Below are 24,735 nucleotides of genomic sequence, written 5' to 3'. Positions count from 1 at the left end.
CAGACACCTGTTTTGCCACAAAGGAATCTGACAGATAGGCTGAACAAGCATACTGTTGTCTTGCATATATGGAAGTCTGTAGAAAGGATCACAGGTTAACCCTAAATATATGTTTGGTACATAGGGGAGGTGTTTTAATAATGAAGAGGCCTCCCAGAGATCAGACTGACAGAGTAATCCTCTACCTATGTGATCTGCTTATCATTGTTCACAAGCATCCTTTTATACTTTAAATAAACCTCTTCCAATTCTTCACTGAACTACACTGTGACTTTTTACTTCTCTACACAGGTGATGACAAATGCAAAAATTTCTCATTTCATTTTTGTATTGGTCCTAATCCAAAATGTTCACAAGTGTGGGAAGCTGGCAGGCTACTGGATATACAGTATTAGCAGCTTGATCATCCTACTTTGATGAGAAAGTTGAAAAATCTCTGAGTTTGGGCACCAACCCATCACAGACAATAGCTGTATATGTTTGTTTTTGTGAAGTAGCAAGCTAAAAGTGAATGATATCACAGAAGAATAAACAGAGTAGAGAGTAGAGAAGTTTATTGCCATATGTACGTGTGCATTGGAGTTCTTAATCACACTGAGCTCTCAGGACATACACAGTACAACAGACAATATCATACAAAGTAAACAAACAGGAGAATTACATTAGTAAAGTATTTAGTTTCATAGCTGAGGCATATCCTGGCAAACAAGGGGTGCAAGGCAGGGTACACCCAGGGTGGGACGCCAGTCCATTGCAGGGCACACATAGACACAGGCACAAACATTCACACCCTCACACCAAAGCCAATTTTCCCAGAAGCCAATTAACATACTAGTATGTGTTTGGACTGTGAGAGAAAACCCACTGAGAGAGCAACCACTGTGTCACTTTGCCACTTCAATGTTAGAATATTCTAATAAATAATGAAATTTTGTTAGATAGCACACTGATGGGAAATCACGCCACCCTTTCATGCCTTCTTTCTTAATTACCTGTTTTTAGTTTTTTTCTGTCTGAAGGCCAGATTCTGGTCTCTGGGGAAAATATAAATAAATATATATAAAGGGCACAAACACAATTGAAAACAGTGATATCTTTGCAAATCTGGGGCAAAGAGATATGCAGTCAGGATGAAAACAAAAATCTACATTTTTAAAGGCAACCCCCACTCCGACTTCCCTCCTCAGTGAACACGGAAAGTTTCAAAGTAAACAAAAAAGTAGGCAAAAACTTTCATATACACATACTGTAGGAAAACTAAAATTGACTTTCTTGACATCAAACCGGGAAGCCTGGCCAGGATTTGCACAAAAGATGTCTTATTTCTCTGATGGCAGATTAATAACAATTTATAATCTCTGTGTGACAGATAAGGAAACCAAACCAGAAAACAATTAACAACACAGTCATGAAAGGACTGCAAACCTGTGAAAATACTTATTAAAATTGTGGGAGAATGCTAGCAAGGGTAACGAGATGTTTTTTGCACATCTGAACATTTGTTAGCAATTAGCCGAATCCAAACTGCTGACTTGCTGCTACACGTGCTCTCTGTGTCGTGGTTCTCTCAGCTGTTGATGGTTACTGTCCAAGGTATTATTTTCTTCCTATGATGTATGAAAGCAGGAGCACGCTGGAGTCAAACAGCCAGTAAAGCACAACCATCACATGTAGCCTGGTTACAGCTTTCTACGTCTTTATAGAGGAAGTTTATGTGGGCTGTAGATCAAGTGGAGGTTTTGCGGTAAAAAAGAGCATGTGAGCTTCAGAGGAGACACTTTTTCTCTGGGTGTTTTGAAAGAGAGGCAGATACTGTACAACACAAAAGAAATGATTTTTTTTGTACTGTTGCCTTAAAGTTACTGATTGTTTTGACACTCCTTCTAGTTATTAATGGATTGTATCTGTGTTACAATTATTACCAGAAGCTGGGTGATCTATTTTTACCTTTTTCTACAGAGGTTTTTGTTGCACTAAAGCTGGCTTATTAAAGAAGGGGAAATTTTACACAGCCAAGCCTAAAAAGAAGTCTTTTTCACATTTTGGTTAAACTCCAGTTGCAGTACAGCTATGAAAGGTAAGTCTCTTGCCTTTTTTCTCTATATTGCCTGCTGTATTTGTTTTCTGAGTGTGAGCCATTCTTCTGCTACAGGAGATGAATATACCTCATTTCACAGCTTGCGCACAAACATGCAGACAGCTCCATTTAAAACCGAAACTGTCAGAGTCCAGGAAAAACTTCAGGTTCGTTGTTCTTGGAATCAAGAAATACTTTTCCTGCTTTTCTTTGAAAGCCATGTATTTCATGACTTTACATTTTAACCAGACAGACATTCGCTTTGGTTTCCTTTAAGGCTCACAGTCAAAATTTAAATTCAAACACATTTCAGTTAATCAGCAACACATGAAGTGAAACCCTGCGATTCAAAGTGGTCGAAAATGTGACAGTTCCTTTTGGAGTGATTAAAAATCAAAAGAGAAATGTATTCAGACACATTGTTCATGTAAAAGAAGAGGGCACAAGATCCAAAGACATTCAAAGTGAGCATCTGCAGGTAGGATAAATGTTTTTCTGTCTTTTTTTGCATTCTGTACTGATTGCTATGATGTAAATATATTTCTCTAAGATGAAAACATTCTGAGTTTTTAGTCATCATTATTTCCGGTTACATCACTGCAAAGAAGAAATCTGGAAAAAAGCAGTCTCCATGTACATCCAGTTAGCAGGTGTGAGGATATTACCTAATGCAACAGCAAAAAGTTAGTTTTTATGGAAGAAGTATTTAATGATTTTGTCAGTACTTTTTTTCAAATTAACCTTCATCTGAAAAGGAAACACAAGTTATTTTTTACCTGCGGTAACAATATAATTACAGTCATGTGATTAGTGCCTCTGTTTCTATATTTTACACTAATTTCTTAAATTATATAGGTTGGAAACTGAAAAAAAATCTAATTTTAGGGCTACTTGTTTTTTAAAGAAAAATGGTAAAGGCCAATTCATGTTTTAAATAAGCACAATAGAATTATTTTATATTCCATACACATTTTTCACTTTTTGTGACCTCAGAAGTTGTAGTTTCACATCACAAATCCTGTGTATTACCTGTGTTGTACTTACAGAGTAATTATACTTGTAATATAAGAGCGAAGTTCTAAAATTCATTATGTGGTCACAAAAAAAATAAACCTACTAGTGGTGTAACTGAACAATTATCTCCAAACAAACCAGTGTCAATTAGAGATAAAAATAATTACACAGATAAACCAACATTACTCGAGTTACAGTTCTTAGAAATAGTAAACAGATAACATATGGTGAGGTATCATAACATTGCTCTGTTAGTTACATAGCTGCAGTGTAATGTCATTACCACCCTGTATTAATGACTGGCCATCTTAAGTATATACTGTATTAGTTTATGTTATGCTTTATCAACAAGCAAGATAGGTATCTTCAAATTGTATAACTCTGACAACTTCTACAAATGTTTAACAAAGTCATATACTCTCTGTATGAAGTATTATCATAGTATTGAAAAGAATAGTGAAAGCAAGTTGAGGTTTATCATAGTTGAATAGTATATGGATGTTTTTGGAAAGGAAAACAAAGTGGTTATTATGCAAAATAATTGTTCATATTTAATATAATACAGTTTAAATAGATTAGACTACAATTATTCAAGAGCTGAATTTAACAAGAAATTACATTATCCACGCTGTGGTTGAGCCATCTGACCACATTCCAAGAAAAATCTCTGTGGTTTAGTTAAACTTTTTTAATAACTATCCTTACAGTTATTAATTTTGAACAAAAGCACACATTCCATTGTAACTGTATGTAAACAGATGTCACTTTGATCTGAAGAACCTACTTCTATATATATTTCTATATATAAAGCTGCTCAGGTTTCCCTGTTTCTCCCACTGTGTAGTGCATGTGATCTGTATGTTTTGTTGTTAAGTGCTATAATCCAATGTGAATCAATTCAATATTAAATAAAAACTTACAAAGGGAAAATCAAATAAGGAATAATCTTCACAGCCATGGTTCAGATAAAGTTGAACTTTCAGTTCTGATGTCTTGGACTTTCAAGCAAATCTTTTTGCATTATAATACTATCTAATCATACTAATCTCGTGATGCTACTATCTGAAAATACGAATAGTAAGTTTAATGCTATTTAAATTTATGCCACCTTTTTTCCCCCAGAATAAAACAGTATTACACTTTTGAAGACTAGGCTCAAGCTTTTGAGTGGAAATTGTGTGCCACGCTTGTGTCTCTCAAAGGACTCAGAGAGGTCAGTTCCAAACATTAAACAAACCATGAGGTTGCTGACTCATGATGGAATTTTCTTGCTGGTTTCACGTTCTGTATTATTCAGGGTTTAAAATAATAACCTAGCAAAGCAGTTTCCAGACGTGCCATATAGCCTTTGAGACAAAGAATAGGGTCAAGTTGGGAAGACAATACAGGAATTTTGACTTTTTTTGCACTCTGTCTTCTCATTTCAATTATTTTAATTAAAACTGTAGCTAAATGGAGAAAACAAGCTGACAGGGGCAGCAGCCCTAGAATTTCAGTGACTGTCTATGTTTCTTGTGGTAATACTTCTTCATCTTACGAGACCCATTAGGAGAAAAAGAGACATTTGTCTTTTGGGAGCCTGGAACAAGTTATCCAGCTATGCTGTCAAAGCTGATACCACGGCTAATTTCAAGACAAAAATGGATCCTCAGATCCTCACATCAATGAGCCACTAGCAACCAAACGGGCTCAATGGCTCAACGGTCTCCTCTCATTTGTAATCATACTTATGTTCTTAAGCAAATTGGAGAGTAAAGCAGAGCTGCTCAAAAGGTCATGCTTCCTATCCACTCCATTGCAGTGCCTTATTGCAAACAGCACCTCAATTGTTATTTTAATAGTAATCAAAGAACCAGCTGAGGACCTGTCACAGTTCAGTGTTAAAAGTGTAATCAGTGTATTTTCTGAGAGATGTGTCCATTACACCTCCACATCTGAGTGTCAGAGTAAACAGCAGCTCTTGCTGACTTGGGTTGTTATAGATAAAGTACTATAAGAAGCTTTGCAAATGAGAAATTTCCCATTTAGTTAGCAACTTCCCCCATACTTTCCATTTGTTATGTTTATGTTGATTTTAAAGAAGACTGTAGGGTTAACTTTGTTATTGTTATTGTCTTTGAGGAGTTTGAAAACTTGAATCAATGGCCACTTGCAACCTTCTCTGTTCAAGATTAGAAGGATTATGTTCCTTTATACTGTCACATGTTCAGAAATATACCGATTGCTCTTCTTCAGACTGACACAAGACTGACATTATCCTTTCTGCAGTATAGTGACCATAAGTGTACACAGTATCCATAATTAGTGCATTGTGCAATTCTAACACAATATCCCCTGATTTAGATTATCTGGTTTAGGCTGCTTCAGATTGTCTATAATTATAATAATCTTAGTTTCAAGTGTTGCTTAACTTTATAACACAGCAAATACTTATACCAGCATATGAGATCATACTGTACTTAGATGGAAACCCAGGTTATACAGAATGTGGTGATGGTGGACCAGGAGGTGGCACAGTTCCCTCGTGACTTGAATTTGTAAACCAACACCATATGGTGGTGACAGGAGACAACTATAGAACGAGCTGTCCTTTGAATGAGACATAATCAAAGTCCTGACTACAGGATCACAGAAACATATTGCTGGTGAGACCATAACTTTCAGTGCTCCTCCTGACAGTAAATATTTCATGGAGCTTAATGCTCACTTACAAATGAAACAAGGAAACAAGTTAGATTTATCCAGAATATTCCATTTTGAAGAGTCAAATGGAGCATTTTTGTCTTAATTCTATTTTAGAATTCCTAAAGGAAGCACTTTTTCTCAGAGGGGTGAGTCGCAAATCAGTGAGGAAAGATACCAAATGAAAAATGAGAGGGGTGAGGGCGACAGTCAGAATGATCTGATTTTGAGTGACATCAGTTATTTACAGCTTCTTCAATGAAAGGGCATTTTGTCTGACAACTTGAAACGATTCGATGTAGACACTGGCAGCGCTAACCTCTCAACCTTTCTTAATGAGTATATGTATGAAAGATGAATTACACAGCTGTGTACTTGTACAGCCCTGCTAAGGTGATGAGAATGGCATCTGTAATTTACCTTAGGAGGTTCTTGTATGGATGCAATTACAATCATCGGGCTAGTTTAAAGCAGAGCCAAAACCTCACTGGAAAAATAACTGCAAGCTTTAAAGTGCTTATATGGACGTTTGAGCAGAGCTCTGACCTTGTTTTCATAGGTGTTAAGGTCCTGTAAAACAGATGGAAAATGAGACACATGAACTGTTTTCCTGCTAGTCTTCAGAGGTGTACAGGTTGTTTCATAATGAAACAAAATGAAACATCTTGGCTTTATTCCTGCTCCACCCACAATTTCTGTTTTTAGATGTTTTTTGACCTCTTGCAGCGTAGAAGATGATTCTTTCATCTTGTTCTTTCAGTAATTATTGTTTATGTATGACTTAATTCAATATGTAGCAAGAGCAATGTAGAAAAGCTGGTTAAGTTTGTTAAAATAAATTATTTTTAAAGCAAACTAAAGAGGAGGTTCTCTATAATACACATCAAAACAAAATGAGTGAACACATAGTTTTGTAATGAATCACCGTGTGTATAAATGTTGCATTAACTACAACTGTTGCCATCTGTGCTTCATCACAACAGAGCAGCCAAAAGGCCACCAACTGAAATATTTGCTTTATTACCTACTCTTCTATTCTATATGCTAACTGACTCTTGCAGTGATAACATAAAACATCAAGCTTTTTCAAGCTAAATGTACTAAACTGTCTTTCCCCTTTATAATTACACTGTGTGGCTTTACAATTGTCCACATTATTACTGTGCACTTACAAATGAAACGAGGAAACAAGTTACATTTGCTCAGAACAGAACATTGTTTAATTTATAATAATGCAGAACATTTATTCAGAACAGAAAGCATTGTGCTTTCCCTGTACCCTTTCTGCTGATAAACGTTTAGAATATACGTTTGCTGGACAAGTGCTCAGCACAAATCAGAATTCTAAGCTACATCAAACAAACAACAGTTTAAGATGCACTGTACTTAATCACACAGAAAGAATCGATGTGCCATAACTATATAAATATAAAAAAGGAAAGCAAAATGTACAACCTTTTCATTAGAGCTAAAAATCTCTGACATGTTTCTGGCTGAGATACCATAGATCAAGAAATCATTTGGGCATTTTAAACAAGGCAGGAAGGCATACTGTGAGAGGCATGCACACTGCGCTTTCACCCTGAGGCCTGATGACCAGCATGGTGCTTTATTTAATAATGAACCTGCATGAACTTGCCTAATGCTTTGTGGCTGTTCTCTGCTTTCACAAAATTAGAAAACCAGCAAAACGATATAACCTTCTAATGTGGAACGCAATTACAATCATTACCTTGTAGATTCCAAATGTGAAATTGGGTTCTGTTCCATAATTCCTTTTCACGACGCTGAAGATCATTTATATGTGGTCCAACGTGAAACTGGATAAATGGATGGAGGTTTTCAGAGGATGAATGTATGTAAAGGATAGGATAGTTAGGATAGAAAGAAGGATAGTTAGAAGATCACAAAAAGTAAGTCCTGTTAGCCATAATAGTCACTAATAATAGGACAGTTGATTTTAAAGGTTATGTTTACAAACATAGCATGACTACAGTGTGCAAGTAAAAAATATAATTTCATATCATGATTCACATGATTTTCATGTCAAGGAATCTCAGATTTGGAAACTAAATATACAACTGTGCCAAAACAACGACATTTCTAAGATATATTCTACAAGCATATAAGGTGAAAATGTATTTTAAAATATCTTGATGTTCCTTGTAAACCAATGTAATATTTTCTTAAAACAGAATTTTTCACCTGTGTTATTAGTTTATTGCCAATCTGAATTGTTTAACAAGGAAGTAATAATCTATATTTTTAAGGATTAGCAATGAATATTTTAACACATTCTTTATGTGACTTTTTACTGTAGTTTATAAAAATGTGGACAAACTATTTCAATTGTGCAGGTTATGAAATGCAATATATGAAGAAAAATACAAGAAAATATAGTCATATTAATTGCTTAAAATTTCACAATACAAATTTATTTTACCCATAGGAAAAACCTGAAACTATGTATGTCAGGCAGTCCAGAGCTAATGAAAAACTGTAGACATCTCACAATGTGTCCAAATCATTAATCATTAATTATTAAGGACTTGTGTTAACCCGTTTTCTCAGGGTGTGATGATAGTATGCTAACTCTTTTCAAGGGCATTTTGCTTGTGGAGAGCTGAACTGGAATTAAAAAGACACAATTAACAAATTGTAAATAATCAACTACAATGAAACAGAATAAAACAAAAATTTCTTAGTATAAAAACAATTTATGGATTATAAGGGTTTGTGCACTACTCCTTTAAAGAAAACAAAAGGCATTGAAACTAATGACAGAAGAGAACATAGAAAAAAAATGTAATGTCTGGCAGCAAATATGATTTAAACACAATATAATAAGAATTCCGCCAGTGAAGTCATTTAATTGCAATAGACATTAAGTCATATGTGAATTTACTTGTGACAGTTGAAGAATGTTGTAATCTAAGGTGTTGCTAACTTATTCTCCTGCCAAAACCTAGAATTAGCAACAGATCTAGAAAGCATCAAGAGTTTTAAAAGGTCAAAACTTTCATCCTGAAAACATTTTTGAATGGATGTTCTTTGTTTTGTCACTTTTAACATTGTGAAATACAGTAGTGCTCAAACTCCTAAAATGTTTTAGATGTCCAGTTCAAGCAAGCCTTTATTTTCCAAGACTGCTGTGGGTTATTAATCATTTCCAACTTAAATTCAATCTCTATTTTGAGCTACAGTTTTGCATAAAAAAGTTTTATTTTCAATTCATATACAGTAAATACTTACCACACATTCATATTAGACTTTAACTTATCACAGTGTGAATCTCATGGATGCTCTGTGATGATAATAATAACTTAATTTATTTCAGCTTTAGGGAACTGCTGTCCCACCACAAAGTAGATCGGGTATAGAAGTGAAAAATTATTTCAATGGTTGAATAAAGTGGGAGATTTAGATAGGTCAGATTGTGTAAAGTAGCATAGAGTGGAATTTAGCTTTGACACTGAGATTAACACTTCTACTCTTACAAAATGTGTCAAGAGATTTTTGATGACCACATAGTCAGAATGTTGTTTTAAAGTGTAATCTGAAGGACAATACCAACTCCAGTGCAGCGTCCCCACTCACCATGCTGGGGCATTGGTCTTCCGGAATTCTGGACAAGAGGTCAGACTATCAAAGCCATAAGAATTGTAAAAACCATTTACCCAACCCATTTTTCTAGGTTTTTATTTATAAGAACTTTTTACGAATGTCTGAGCATTTCCCCTTGCAGGTTGTGTTTTACAATGTGTCGATAAAAGTAAAGTAAGTTCTGACTTAATGTGCCTTGATTTCAGGCTGTTGGGCCAAACATTGGAATGTGTGTGTAGACTTTCTGTTGGCGCTGTATATATACAATAACTGCAGAAGAGCTTGAGCTAAGACATAGATGAAAGGGATGAAATGGTAGTTACAGTACTGCTTTCTCCTGTGTTAGATGACAGTGTTACTGCATATGTTCAAGTTGCATATCAGTGTCCTAAAATGCAAGTTGAAGTGAAATAGTTAGAGTCAAATAACTAAATAAGGTACTTCCTAGATGACAGTTCTAAATGGGATTCAATGGAAGCCACTCTCCGGAGCATAGAAGTGTTACGCCACACCTCTGGAGGACTCGGCATTCCACCTCGCATTCCCGCACGGTTCACAATTAGCCTTTTACTCTAGCCTATTTAATGCTGCTTTACACGCTCCCCGGTGCTCAGTATTAGGTTTTCCTGGTTAGAGCTACCCCGTCTTCCTGCGATTAGTTACACCTTGGTTTTTGGCTTCCTGACCCTGGTTTGTTCTCCGACTACGTCTCCTGGTTTTGTTTTGGTACTTTGGCTATTGTTCTGACATAGACTCTCGGCTTCCTCATGGTTTACGGCTCCGCTTCTGATTTTGTACTTTTGCATTGGTTTGTTTTCCTTCGGCTTTTGGACCTCGGACTGTTTAATCAACTACGCCTCTGAAGTTTGTCCTGATTATTCTGCATAGGGTCCTCATTTATATTCCATAACAAGAAGCTGACAAATGAGAAGTGCTCTTCACTGCCAGGCCACGCTTCAAGCTTAGAGTAGACAGACATGCGAAGGAGGAACTGCATGTAATTGGGCTGAATGTAGCAGGGTAAGCAGTCTGATTCTCCTCTGCTCAAAAATTCTACAGGTACAGCATTTAAAACCAAGAAAAGAAGGCACTTCTTAACCAAAGGCTTGTTAGGGTGTGGAAAAAATTGCTATGCTGTTGAAGCCAATACCCTGGCTTCTTGCAAGAAACAGAGGAACAGAGGAATGAGATACATGGTTCAGTTACCTGCTAACAATCAAATGACTAGGTGGGAATGGCCTGCTATAGTCTGTAACCTTTCTTGTGTCCTAAATCCAGAGAAAGTCTGCCAGCGTGGCCGTGCTTTGTTTTGTTCATAGACATCCTTGGCTCCAGGGAATGTTCTTATACTGTGTTCCATCTGTCTTGGTGGCACTGTAGTGAAGAATTAAAGAGGGGAATGGAATTTGGGGCCATTCCAAAAACATGTTGAAGACTTAGTGTAAAAATCAAAAACGGCTGTTTTGTCACTTTTAAGTGGGGTACCAGGATACTCAGATTGGCTTCAGTCAAACCTGTATTTATTCCCCAAGGCTTGACATATAACTTCTGTCATTTTTATTATGATAGAACACGTTTCAAATGTTTTGGCTTCTAAGCTTGCAAGACATTGTTTGTTTTTCATAATCAGAATCATTTTAACTTTGGTTTGAAGGGAAGGACTCCATTTAGAAGGAAGGGTTCCATTTGGACTTAAATTCATGAACTCTGAATTCATGAGTCATCTATATGTATTGAAAGCAATGCCATTTTTATTCTGATTTGGATACTGTTTTTCAGCAAAAAATAAATTGGAAAGTAGCATTAGTAATAACGGCACAGAATTAAAACCACATGTGATGGAAGCAATACAGAGAAATAACTGGGAGTGGGAGGGTTGGTGGTTTTCAGAATTCTAAATGGCTCAAAAGTAACATCCAAGATGCAATTAAAAAATAATAAAGCCACATTGAACATTTTAATATTCTGATAAAACATCGAAATGGGTAAAATAAGGCAAACTCTTTTTAAGAAAACTGATTTCTACTCATAAAAAAGTTTATTAAAATATATTCAACCGTTAACTTGGAAAATGGGACAATAGAGGCAAATCGATTTCGTCACTGCAACCATAAAAATCATATCATATCAGCATAGTCACTTTCTTTTCTCTTCATGGCTGATTTAACGAGCCTCTCTTTTTCTCTTTTCTTTTTTCATTTTTAGTTTGTGAATTAATTTTCTTAGTGCTACATTCTTATCTTTTGTTTTTTTATTATTCTTTCTTGAGAAGTAAATTAAACAAGCATTGAAATAATGGTAAAAGAATTTGGCAGAATTCCCTCCATCCAGTTCCTAATCTGCTCTGCAGGTGCAGCTCAGCCTGGCAAAAACAGGCAGGAGGCAGGATACTGCCTGGACAGCGTGCCAGTCCACTCCAGCCCATGTCTTCAAAACAACAGAAGAAGTAAACACAGAAACTGGATAGAGTGAGCAGCCATTCTATTCCACTGGATTCCCCCTTAACATACATATAAGATATGAAACCTATGAGCTACTGGATAATGTTACATCCAACTGGGGTCTTTCCCACTAGATACATACCATTGAGGACTCTAATGCACTTGGAATAGGACATACATGTAAAAAGAAAGTAATATGGCTTTCATAAAAGAACTAATCCTTAAAAGGTGTGTTTGCCCCCAAGATGTATGATGAACAGAAGACAACCTTTATTCATCAATAGAAATACATCCAAAGTGAATAAATGATGGTCTCTACCTGGAGAAATTATTTAAAAATAAATTCCACAAAAATGAAAAACACAGCTCCTTTCTCTACATTTAGTCTGACATCCATCAACGTCTGTAACTATCTTTTCTCTGTTTTGAGCTACAGTACCTTTCCTTCCTTATCTCTGTTCCTTCCTACAGTACCTTTTATTCCTTATCTGTGTTCTTTACAGTCTGTCTTTTCAAAGACAATGTCAGTGACTTGGGCAATTCCTAGAGGAACTGAAGCCTGCAAAGTTGTCAAGCTATCTGGTCTGTACAGTACATGTTTGGGCCAATTATGTAGTTAGATACCCTTGAAATGAATCTTCACAGTGACGTCCAAGCAGTAACCAACCTGTGCATACATACTAAATCCATCCTTGCATTTTCTAACCTCTGCCTCCAATTCAGGCTCGGGGGAGAACCAGAGCCTATCCCAGCAAGCAATGGGTGCAAGGCAGGATACACCCTGCATGGATCTCCAGTCCATTACAGGGTAGACACACACACTCACACCTAGGGCCAATTATTCTACCAGTATGTTTGTGGACTGTGGGAGGAAACTGGAGCACATGCAGAAAACCCACACAAATCTGGGGGAACATACAAGATCCAGAAAGACAGCACCCCAGGAATTGATCCCAGGGCCCCAGTGCTGCACAGCAGCAACACTAAGCACTGTGTCACCCTATACTACACACGACACAAAAATATTCTAAAAAAACTTGATGATTAGAACTGAAAAGTTCATCTGACCACATATAAAAAACATTCTCTGTATTGCACAACTTTCCTGCGAAAGGCTGGGTTCAAAACGAGGGCGAGAAAAGAGCACTGAATTTGTAATCCAATTTATTTTTTTTATCTTGTGCCTACAAAAATATTTTATATCTGAAGAGTCATCCTTCCTGTGTTGAATAGTGTTTTGAATAATCAGACACAAGCACATGAGAAAAGTTACAAAAGAGAGAAAGCCTATCAGCACATCTGATAGCACATCATATTTCTGTAAACATAGCTTGGATTTTGGCCCATTTAATTAATTACATTTCTGGTATTTCAGTAAACAATTTATTTACTGCCAATCAACGTATGATGAGTGCAGTTCTCCCTGCCCTTATTGGGATCTGATTTTGTCACTTGTGGGTTCCAAGCATTCAAGGTTCCTTTAGACAGCTGACAAATCCACCTCATGAAAAGACTAGTTACAGTAGTCACCCATGGGAGAATTCTACACCACAGCATGCTGCTTGGTCATCAAATTTTAGATGACTCCTCTCATCTACTCTTTTTAGAATATACTCTCCTATCTTCTGAAAGGAGGTACCTCCCAGAATACAGATCTCCTGTATAAAGACTAACTGAGCATTTACTTCCTTCATACCTAAAAGCATTCAGTTGTTGAACAATGAAAAGTTTGTTTGCAGATAGGGATCTCATTTTTTATATCGTGGTTGTTTTCAGACTCTTTACAAGCTAACTGTCCGTTTTTTAATCTTATGGTTCTGATTGAGCGATCTTGTTAAATGTTATTTTGTATCTTGGTATTGTAATGTTGTTGTATTGCATTATTATAGTACTTGCTATATCTTTATGAGCAAGGCAAATTCCCTTAGGGGCTAATTAAATCCAATTCAACTCTACACCTTTTCTGCCAGGATTCAGTCACAATCTCTGGCAGGCCCAGAGCCACACAGCACTGCTCTATAGACAGCACAGAATTCCACTCTGTCACAAGACTGGGCCCTCCACTGTGGCAGAGTTCTACTCTGTTTAGGTTCCAGAGTGGGGTGATGTCACTTCAGTAACTCACTCAGACCTGTTACAAATGCTTACTTAATGCTGAAGTATTTTGAAGTCACTCCAAACTTCTTGAAAACATCTTTATTAACATACTGTCTTTGTTTCCACCAGAAAGACAACACAGTTATGAAAATCAACTCTTTAAAGGTGAGCAAAGATTTCTTAAAGTTCTAGCTGTTATTTTTATGGTTTATGTATAGAATACGGTCGAATTGTGAGATTTCAATGAAATGCTTATGGTGTAGTTTGGGTTAACACTCCAGTCCCCTCTATTTCTCTGTAATCTTTAAAAAAATAATTGTCATTGTTGACACAAATTAGCTTTGACTGAAAACTAGCCTACACAATCGAATCTACTGTTGAACTACTTTAACTACATTGGCTTTGTTCCATTTTCCAACAGAGGGACTGGAATGAAAGTACTGTGTATTTTGACAATAAAACAGGTGATACAAACAGAACATGTACTGGATTTATGGCATTGGGTGCTGTTTCTTTAGATTCTCATTGATGAACTAACAGATGTGGTTAATCTGTATTTTTCAGAGGAGGATCTAACTGGAGAAGAGGAAGACATGCAGTCATCTAGAGGTCTGCAAGCTTTTACAGTCTTACTAATCAGGAGTTTTTATCATCATACTGTACTTGCATTTAATAATGTTATAAAGTATTAGTATTCAATATTAATCTGAAAAAATTTACTTTACCATATTGTGCCAGAATCTGGTACCTTCTCCTGTTTGTGGTCGACAGTTAAAAATATGGTACTGCTTCATTTTATATTGTTATATGATACAACATTTGTTTCATAATTTGTTTAAGTTGACAAAGATCGAAGCTTAAGTGAAAGGCATGTCTGTGCACAGAGCAGAGATAACATAAACTGTCTCTCTTCCTGACAACAGATATGGGTTTCTCAGATTGGCAGTTGTGTTGTTCCATGTATACTAGTGTCCAATAGAGTTGATAGAATGTACTTTATCAGATTAACTGGTGACCCAAAATTTAAACCCAGCTCTGTGAAGGTTTGACTTGAACCACATTGAACTCACGTATGAACCTCACGACCCCTCCCTCCTCCAGCGCATAGTGGTACACTTAGAAACATTAGGGTCTGAAGGTATTAACCTCCACAAAGAAATATGCCATGACTCATGTGCTTCTGAAAAAATTGGACATTTAATTTTTTAAGGGGTATTCATTGAGTGAAGATCTGTAATGTAACCTACAGCTGCTAATCAAATTCAATTAAAATGAATCCTCTTGCTTCTCCTATAAAGGCTGTGACTGCGCCACAGTTTAAAAGGGAGTTTTGCCAATCCATCTGGGGAAATACCATTAACTTCCCAATAACTACCGATGTAATTTTTAATATACCTGTATTTCAATTCCCGTATTTGCATGGAAGTTGGATTCCATTTGTGCCTGGAATCTTGCATATTCTGAACAGGTTCCCGTGTCATATAAACAAAGGATTCTGAATATCTCTAGCAATATTCTGTGTAGCAAGATATTGAATACATGAGCTCATATTTGATTCTTATATCCAAGTTACTGCTGGAATACTGATCTATACTGACATTGTTGTGCGGAGCACTCATTTGTGTTCCTTTCATTCAATTGGATCTTTATACAATAAGTAAAATTAAATATTAGTACATAAAAGATTAGGTGATCAATGCTAAGATGGCAATACAATTGCTAGAAATTTAGTATTTGACATCTTCCAGATATTTTCAAGTTTAAATGAAACAATATTGCTGTTAGTAGCATATGCCATAAGATAATTAAATACACTCGTGGGATGTATTTCTAATTCTTCACAATCATAACAAAATATGTCTTTGATGACTGCATGCGTCTGCATATTAACTATGCAGCTTTGAATGAAATATCATCCGTCCATCATTTTTCAATAACTGCTTGCTTCAAAACAGCGTTGTGGTGACCCACAGCCTAACCCAGCAAACAGTGAGTGCAAGGCAGGATACACACTGGACAGGATACTAAATCCACTGCAGGACACCTGCACATATAAGGGACGATTAACCTAGACATCATGTTTGTGGACTTTTGGGAGAAATCACAGTAGCCATAGATAGTCCATACAACCATGGGGAGAAATTGCTGGCTGGCCACTGAAGGTGGCCCAGGTGGGACTGACTGGACCAAAGAAACATAAGGCACAAGAAGAAACATCATCTAGATGTAAATTATGGTTTAAATATTGAAATAGCTATTCCAACAGTCATGTGAAGGAAGGTAATCAGAATAACTGCTGAACCACGAACTGGTGTATTCTAAATACTCTATTTACAAATTAAGTGATCGAGAGTATGTTTTCTGTTTATTGCTGCATTGTTCATCTATGCTATCCTGGAATCTTCAGTATCCTGTCTTCATCTTTAACACTGAACTTTTTTAAATATTATTGGAATTGTTTTAAAATTCTTAACTGAATTGCTCAAATATGTCTCTGTGAGGAAACGGGAAAGAAGAAAAAGAATGAGAAGCCAACTGAGGGAATCTTTATAAGTATTTTGAAACCTCTGCTCCTGGCTATTTTCTACTTCAAAAACAAGCTTTAAAAATGTACAGCCAAACCCAAAAATAAGAAAACTGTCTTATCTGGTTTCATTTTCTTTAAGAAAATAAATACACTTTGCAAATTATGATTTAGGTTGAGGTAACCTATATTCACTGCAATATAACTGCCATGGCTGCTCCTCAAAGGACTGAACTACTGTAACACTTGGCAGAGGTTTAGGACTTGTTTGTTGAGTTTTCCAAAACAAACACACTGTTGCTCACAAACCCATTTACTTTAGCTTCTTTAAAGTACATTGAGACATGCTGAACCTCTGCCATCGTCTAGCAAAGGGTTTGTTCAGTTCTGCCAAGAAACCAGGTACAAGAGGGAATCAGGATATGGTACTTGTGGAACAGATCATCTGGGTTTCCGATGTGAAAACAAAGACACACTCACACCTCACACCTAGGGCTAATTTTCCCAGAAGTCAATTAACCTACCAGTATGAACACAGGGAGAACATACAAACTCCACCAAGATAACATGCCAGATATTTTCAGATCTACACATCAATAGCATTTTCACCTAACCTCTTCAAAACACCTTAGTTTCTTTATGGGTGCTTAACAATCTAAGGTTTTGATGCAAGTCTTTTAGCGCTGTTGCTTCTGTTTTGCCCAGAATCCTCAGAATACACATCTGTCCATCACCTTACTTTCCTTTGTGTGCTTCGCTTCAACATACCTAGAATCTGGAAACAGCTTTACTGGAAGAAAAAGCTGGAGAAGAAGCATCAAATGAAAAACGAATTTGCTGCTTTGAAGAAACCAAAAAACATCATTCGTTGACGTCTATAAGATATTTACAATATTTGCTATGTCTTTCCCAACCCTTTGACTAGATCTCGTCCCTGTCAGAATTAATTGTGGATTGTTTTAAATTATTATCCACAATCTTGTATCACAGATAAAGAAAAAATATTATAAATACACATTCACATTGATTGGGAAATCCAGTTAATATAAAAATGATACATGAGCAGGACCCATTGAAGTTTACAATGTCATTCCATGGTAATCCTATATTCCAAAATAGCATCCTCATAATGTCACACTCAGTGTGCCTCTAGTACAAGAAAAAAAGTGATATATTCTGACATTTTGATGCATTGGAGCATCCCTGCACACACAGGGACTGCAGATTGGGGTAGTTAATGTTTGATTTTGTACATGATTTCTCCTTTAAATGCTCTGACGTACAGTAGTTGATACAATTTAAGCACCTTTTAAAAGATCAATCAGAAAACCCTTACCCAGTAATTTCAATAACACAGGATTTGATAAATTACCAAATTAAATTACCAAATTTGTGAAGGTATGTATTTAACACCCATTATAAAACTGCACTCTGTATTTACTGTATTTCCAGGGAGATCCAGGAGTGGCTGTATAAAATGCCAGCAAACACGATCTCTCCAGCTGGCTGTCAAAGTATTATATGGCTTCTTTGCTTTCCTTATAATAGCTGTTGCAGTTCTTGCAACATTAGGTAAGTTTATTTTACACTAATCCATATAAGTGTTTAAACTCTTCATGTAATAATGCTTTAAAAGTGGCACCAAATTTAAATGAATCATACACACATACTGTAAAGCCTTTGCATCATGCATCACAAATTATTTATATGGACAAAACTGGTATTTTTGTGAAGTTCTACATATGTCAGCTGTGGAGGTGCAGGTTATTTTGATACTTTATTCCTTTGGATAGATTGTTGTTGCTAGTTTCAGTAAGGTTGTTGCTCATACCCTTCAGTATATTCACTATGCATATTGTATTGTATTGTATATTATTCTTAAGAAAAGACTAAATTCTAAGAGTTTCAATAAAATGCCTGAACAAAAGGGCTTTCTTTTCACAGTAAAACTGACACTGTATTTTATGCATTAAATACCTACTTGTTGATCTGAATGATTTTACAGGGAATTACTTGTGGAACTTCCAAGGTCATAACAATTGGATGCTATATTGTGTTTAGCAGTTATTACTATATTCTATATAATGTAATTATATAATTTGTTTATAGAAATATTCAGACTGTAAGTACCTTTAAAGGGACAAGAGTTTTTGTCAAGGCAAGAATTTTCACATGATATTCATTTCACAACCAAGCAATGATAATGTGACACATACCTCCTGACAATCCAAGACATGGAAGTTTCACATGCTTTGATGCCTCAGATTAAAATTGGAGCTTTCTTTCTTTTATGACCCAACATAAAATCCAAAGTTAACTCAACAGCCTATGTTCTGATGGGAAAGTCGGCTCCTCGGAGTGCATGTACTGCCTTTCACACTGTCAGAAGATGTTTTTTTCCAATATCAGTGATACAATATTGGATGCTTAGACTGAAGATAAAGTAAAAAATATTGGAAAGGTTCTGCTGTTTCAAATTATATTAGACTGAAATGGACATTTTAAAGGTAGTTGTGTGAGGGTGAGACAGTGAAATCTCTTTAATCTTCTGTCCTCCCTACCATACATTACAATAAATGCATGAGCACATTAATCATGGATGAATGAACTGCATAAGACGTCATATTACAGAGATATACTGTATATTATTATATTATTATGTATATTGTGTATATTATTATTATATACATTGTTATGTATATTATTATTATGTATATTATTATAACTCTTTGTCATATTTTCAGTATTCAGAAAAGTTGATTCCTTATCTGAAGAAGAATCTTTTTATTACAAAAAGATTGCCAAGGTCCAGGAAAGTATCCAAGGTGAGATGTTTTTTTAACAGTTGAAACGTAATGCAGCTGAATACATGCACCTCAATAAAAGAAGTTAAATTCGCAGACCCATTAAACGAAAGAAAGGTTGGCTGAGTACTTTTCCTGAACAATAGTCAAATACTCTTGCTTCATACTATCTTCCTGAGAGGCCGTCTGTCAAAAAAGGTATTAAAAGACAGTGCCTTAAGTTTAATTGTTTCTGCAATATTTGTTCTTATACTTCGAACTAACATCAAAGTTTTTAGACCAGGTCTTTGATTTGAGATTGGCCTACACATTGAAAGTTAGAAAAAAAAATCTGATTACATTTGTAACGCCCTGGTTTTACAGTGACCTCACAGAGGTTTAATTGTACCATACCACACAATATAAGGTACTGTACATACATGACCAAATGAAGACAAAACATATAGAAATTGCATTTCCACATTGAGTTTTCTGTATCTGATGAATGTAAAAATTAGTATTTTATATCAATTGATTTTGTTATGGCAGCTTCTCGTGCTGTACTGCATATACGGCTTTGTGTTGTTCTGTTCTAATGTAAAACTACTACACAGTGGATTCAATTTTTATTTGTGTTGAAATTTGTTTATTTCAGACCTCACCTCCACAAACAATTGCACTGCTTGGTTTGATGTCGTCCACTTTCGCCAAGAGATTGGGAAGCTAAAAAAAGAGTTTGAAGACATTCAAAAAATGATTTTGGATCAAGAACAGACATTAGACCAAGCATCCAAAACACAGCAGAGTCTTACTTATTCAAACAGCCGAATAGTTCGTGACCTACAGAATTATTCCATTGCTATTAAGATGATCAATCAGTCCTTAGAGAGGTATTTAGATCAGGTGAATGGCTGGCAGATAGTTATAAATGAGACAGAAATAGCCATGAAATCTTTTGCTCAAGATCATTACGACGTTAAAGCTACACTTCAGCAAGTGAACTCTACAGTTGCACTTAGTTCTCTGTGGATAAATGCCATTCAGAGGAAAGCAGATGAAGAAACACTGGTTTTACAAAAAATGACAGCAGAGTGGCAGAATTACAGCAAGGTTTTGGGAGCTATGCGATATAATTCAAGCACAACCAGTCAACTAGTGAGAAGCATTCAGACCAGTATCTCAGCCATATACCAGAGACTAAGCATGAGCTCAGAAACAGTGCATGACATGACCTTACATGTCATGAATCTGCAAATGCAGCTCGACAATGTTACCTCCTTCATGGACGAGCACGAGGAGAACATGCAAGACCTCCATTACCACTCAAAGTACTATGAGAACAGAACCAACGAAAGGTTCGAAACCCTGGAGGCACGAATGAACTCTCTGGAAAAGGAAATTGACACGATCTCAGACAGCATCAATGCCACAGTCAATCACGTGCAAAGCATGTACAAATACATTAATATAGAAAGCACGTCTTGCCACTCCAAGATGGGTAGCCACACAGAAGAGCTACAGAACCTGAACAACACAGTTCTGCTTCTTCTGCACTTATCAGACATACTTAGACAGCAGTACATGCTCTTAAGTGTGAGGTTGGATTTAGATGTGAGGAACCTCTCGATGATCATGGAAGAAATGAAGCTGATCGACACCAAGCACGGTCAGCTAATTAAGAACTTCACAATTCTGAAAGGTAGGATTCATAACAACTTGTGTTATGTAGTCTAGATAAAGGTTAGATCCTACGTGGAGCCTAAAAAGGAATAGGAATCACGTAAAATGTGAAATCTTATTTAAATACAGTACGTTAGAAGCACATTTTGCGTAGACTTTAAAAAATGATCTCTCATTCTGTGCACAAAATGTATGCCTGTAGTGATATATGACTATTTTCTGTGAGATGGGTGAATGTGAACAGCAAAAATACTTTAGACTTTTTTAAGTAGCCTAAAGTATTTCTTAAAGTACAGTAAGTGGATAAGTATTTTGCTTTTGGTCTACACAACTAACTGTACCTGAAACGTTTTGCAGGTGCGCCCGGGCCTCCAGGTCCCAAAGGAAACAAAGGTGAAGTGGGACCTAGGGGACCTGTTGGACTCACAGGCAACAAGGGGGACAAGGGGTCTTTGGGGATCCCTGGGCCCCGCAGTGAAAAGGGTTTCATGGGGCCAAAGGGAGACCCAGGAGAACCAGGCACTGCGGGGCTGAATGGAAGCCCAGGCCTTAAAGGAGCTAAAGGATCTTTGGGTCCACCAGGAGCCAAAGGAGAAAGAGGACTGAAGGGTGACATGGGGCCAATGGGCCAGGATGGGGCACCTGGCCCCCAGGGGCCTGCAGGAATTCAGGGACCAGCTGGCCTCCCAGGAATACATGGGTTCCAGGGCATTAAAGGAAAGTCTGGTCCTCCTGGCCCACATGGACCTCCTGGGCCCCCTGGGCCGCCTGGACCGTCCTCTGGGCCACAGACTGGGCCACATCTCCATCTTCGCTGAGCAAATGCACACTTTCTGAACTTCAAACATGGGCAAGTTTGGCTCTTTAACCACGGAAATGTCAGAGGTATTTGCTTTTTATGCAGCTCTGTACATCTCATTTAGATCCTGTATTAGCAGCTCCTATTTGAGGTCTAATGGTAACACATGAATATTATCCATAAGAAAGTTCGAGTGTAGAAGCTCTGTTACTGTGTTTATTTTACTGAGTACTGTACACAGGGTGAATTACCTGAAACAGATACAGGTACTGAAAAATTTCTTCTGCACAAGTATAGAGAACAAATACTACAGTATATGAGATAATTAAGCAATGATAAAAGGAACAAATCTCACTCCGTATCCTATGTGGGTTTTAGTGTATGGGCTATGTTTTATGCAAACAATTTAGAACTGTGCTTTAGGAACAGAACAAAAGTGGTGAGTGACCAGTTTGAAGAAGAATGGCACAGGTATTTTAGTTGTTATCTTCATCTCTTATAAAGATAATTACTGATTATTTCATTTACCTACAGTACATCCAAAGCTTGCCACCTTTAAATACAGTATGTAACACATTATGTTAATACACAATTCACACCTCAGCACTAACAGTTTGGAAGGAAATATCAATTTTCCCATAAAAGTATGTATATGTATGGATTTGTGATACATAGGAATCCATAAATGACAGAGTATTTACATAATAACATTTGTTTTAGTGAGATACAGCTTATGTTTAGTAATACAATTTCAATAAACGCAGTATTTGTCTTAGGAAATGACTTTAACTATACAATGGCACTTTAGCATTTTAGCAGAAATGTATAGCATGTAAGAAAACATCTGGATGCATTTGTCCATTTGCTGTCTCATTTATGACAGATGTTGTGATATTGACTTATGCACATTGACTTACATGCATATTGAATCATTCAGAGCAGGTACTCTGAAATAAATGAACCAATTGAGGTACAAATCTATATTTTCTTTTGGTCAGAAAAATGTAGACTTTATATGTTTACTATACACATTACAAATTACGATGTGGATTCATTTTGACTGCAGATATTCAGGTATGTTGCAAGTATGCAAGACTATTACAGAATTATTTTTTAATGTAAACAAAAATGCTTATAGACTTGATTCACAATTTCTGAAAGACAACTCTCATAAGTTGTGTGTTTGAGATTTGAAAAGCAACCTAAAACATGAAACTAGCTGTCGTTGTAACCAAAACATATTGGATCTGAAAATTAAAGTACCTAATGAGATAAGGTACACCTAGTGAGACGTGAAATATATAATTTCCTTGCAAAGTTAAAATTTTAGTACTGTCATGTGCTTAGATTTTATGCTTCAGTATGTGTCAGAGTAGTTCTATTTTATAATCCATAAGAGGTCCATAAGAATTACAGCGTTGTTTCTGATTCTTTTACCAAGGGAGTGCTTGGTACTGCCATGGTTTTTGCACCTAATCAAGATTTTATCCTGTATTTTTTATACATTTTATTTTTGCAGCTGTTGTGCAAGTACAATAATAATTGTTTTATATATTGTTTAAAAAATAAAGAATGTAAAACTTCAGCATAATATTAATTCATTTTTTACACTGTATGAATACAAACCACTGAATACAAAAAAAATTACAATGTGAACAATTTTTCTGCACCCGAGCAAAAATTGCAGCATTACTGCTCCTGAATCAATCTCTAGGAGCGTGGCCAGGAAAGACATAAAGGAGTATCCTGTGCTCACTGATAGGTTACACGACACGAATATTAAGTTTACAAAATTGTCACAGAGGCATTGATGAATTCATTGCAATTGAAATCTTCAGGATCAACAGTGACCCATGGAAAGCAAATGGAAACTAAGGAAAAGTGCCTTCATAACTGAGAGCTGCAAGTACAGAAAATCTTTTAATTAGTGCCTGTGAGAGTTTGGAACAAGATACCCAGCAAAGATGTTGAAGCTAATAAGTTTGCTTCTTTCATGAACTTTGAAATTGTGTAGCTGCTAGCTACCAAATGAGGTATATGCTAAATGGCCTCCTTTAGTTTATAACCCTCCTTATCTTTTACGTCCATCTCAAAGGATGAAATGTGACCACCATCAAAGCAGTAGAAGCTCCACACAAACAATTTCAAGAGAAGACTTCATCCAATGATGATAGGGAATAGGGTGTGGAGTCACCCAATGTAGTGCCATCATCTTTTTTTATAGGTGCAGTCGCGCTATTCAATTCAATTAAATTCGAAATACTGTGTTCATCCCCAGGGAGGTGATTAAAGCAGCAAGTGGTGTAACATACAACACACAACAATAAACAAAGTACATACAGAAATAAAAACCGCGAACAGACCGTAGAAGTGATGGAGTTTTTGTAGAGGGGGCTCTGTTCGGTAGACATCATATTGATAGTACTTCTTTACAGTCATCTTTTGCCAGCCAACCAGATATTTTTTTAAGGATGGTTAAAGATTAGAATCATTTAGCAAAAGTGACTACACATAGAACATTCCTACTTGAAGTGAGCCTGGTTTCATTTTACTAGCTTCATATCATCTACAGGGGGTCAAAGACACTCTTCTGTAGAACATTTGGAAGTGGGATTTTTATTATAACAAATGTCATTTCTGGAAAAGGCCACATCTGCAACGTTTAAGTACAGATTCCAAGTAGCAGCTGCTGCTGCTAAGGGATTGTGTGCAGTCTGTTTTCATAGCCACTTTATCCCCAGAGGTGATAAAGTGAGGCCGACCAGGAAGCCTTTGGCTGTGTCCCATAAAATGTGGGGGTTGTCAGCTGAACCGTAATTCAATTTTCTCTGCAACATCTCTCTTAGTAATAGTGAGGTATGAAAATACCAGTGGGACGTACGCAAGGATTTGTCAGTGAAAATAATTCTCTTATTTTCTAATCTATCCTAGATGGGGAGGTAGTCTCTTCAGATGCCATGACCTCTTCTGTCTTCTGTAGCAGGGTGGTTTTAATTGTTTGGATTAGAGCTGTTGGAGATGAAATCTTTTACCAT

At 36.5% G+C, this 24,735-nt stretch overlaps 1 protein-coding gene across 1 annotated transcript; it reads left to right on the top strand.

Annotated features, from left to right (window-relative positions):
* The first annotated feature begins 1,773 nt into the window (after positions 1 to 1,773).
* scara3 (scavenger receptor class A, member 3) lies at positions 1,774 to 23,286 on the top strand. Its single transcript, XM_088938770.1, has 7 exons — positions 1,774 to 2,077; positions 14,044 to 14,079; positions 14,479 to 14,523; positions 17,891 to 18,010; positions 19,183 to 19,263; positions 19,877 to 20,920; positions 21,259 to 23,286. Exons 1-7 carry the CDS (start codon positions 2,071 to 2,073, stop codon positions 21,717 to 21,719), a joined length of 1,794 nt encoding a protein of 597 aa, XP_088794896.1. The 5' UTR covers positions 1,774 to 2,070; the 3' UTR covers positions 21,720 to 23,286.
* The last annotated feature ends 1,449 nt before the right edge of the window (positions 23,287 to 24,735 follow it).

The sequence above is a fragment of the Atractosteus spatula genome, chromosome 2, assembly GCF_055471065.1.
Source record: "Atractosteus spatula isolate fAtrSpa1 chromosome 2, fAtrSpa1.hap1, whole genome shotgun sequence".
NCBI classification, from domain to species: Eukaryota; Metazoa; Chordata; class Actinopteri; order Semionotiformes; family Lepisosteidae; genus Atractosteus; species Atractosteus spatula.
Note: the sequence above shows the minus strand (reverse complement) of the source record. Positions and strands in the feature narration are given on the sequence as shown.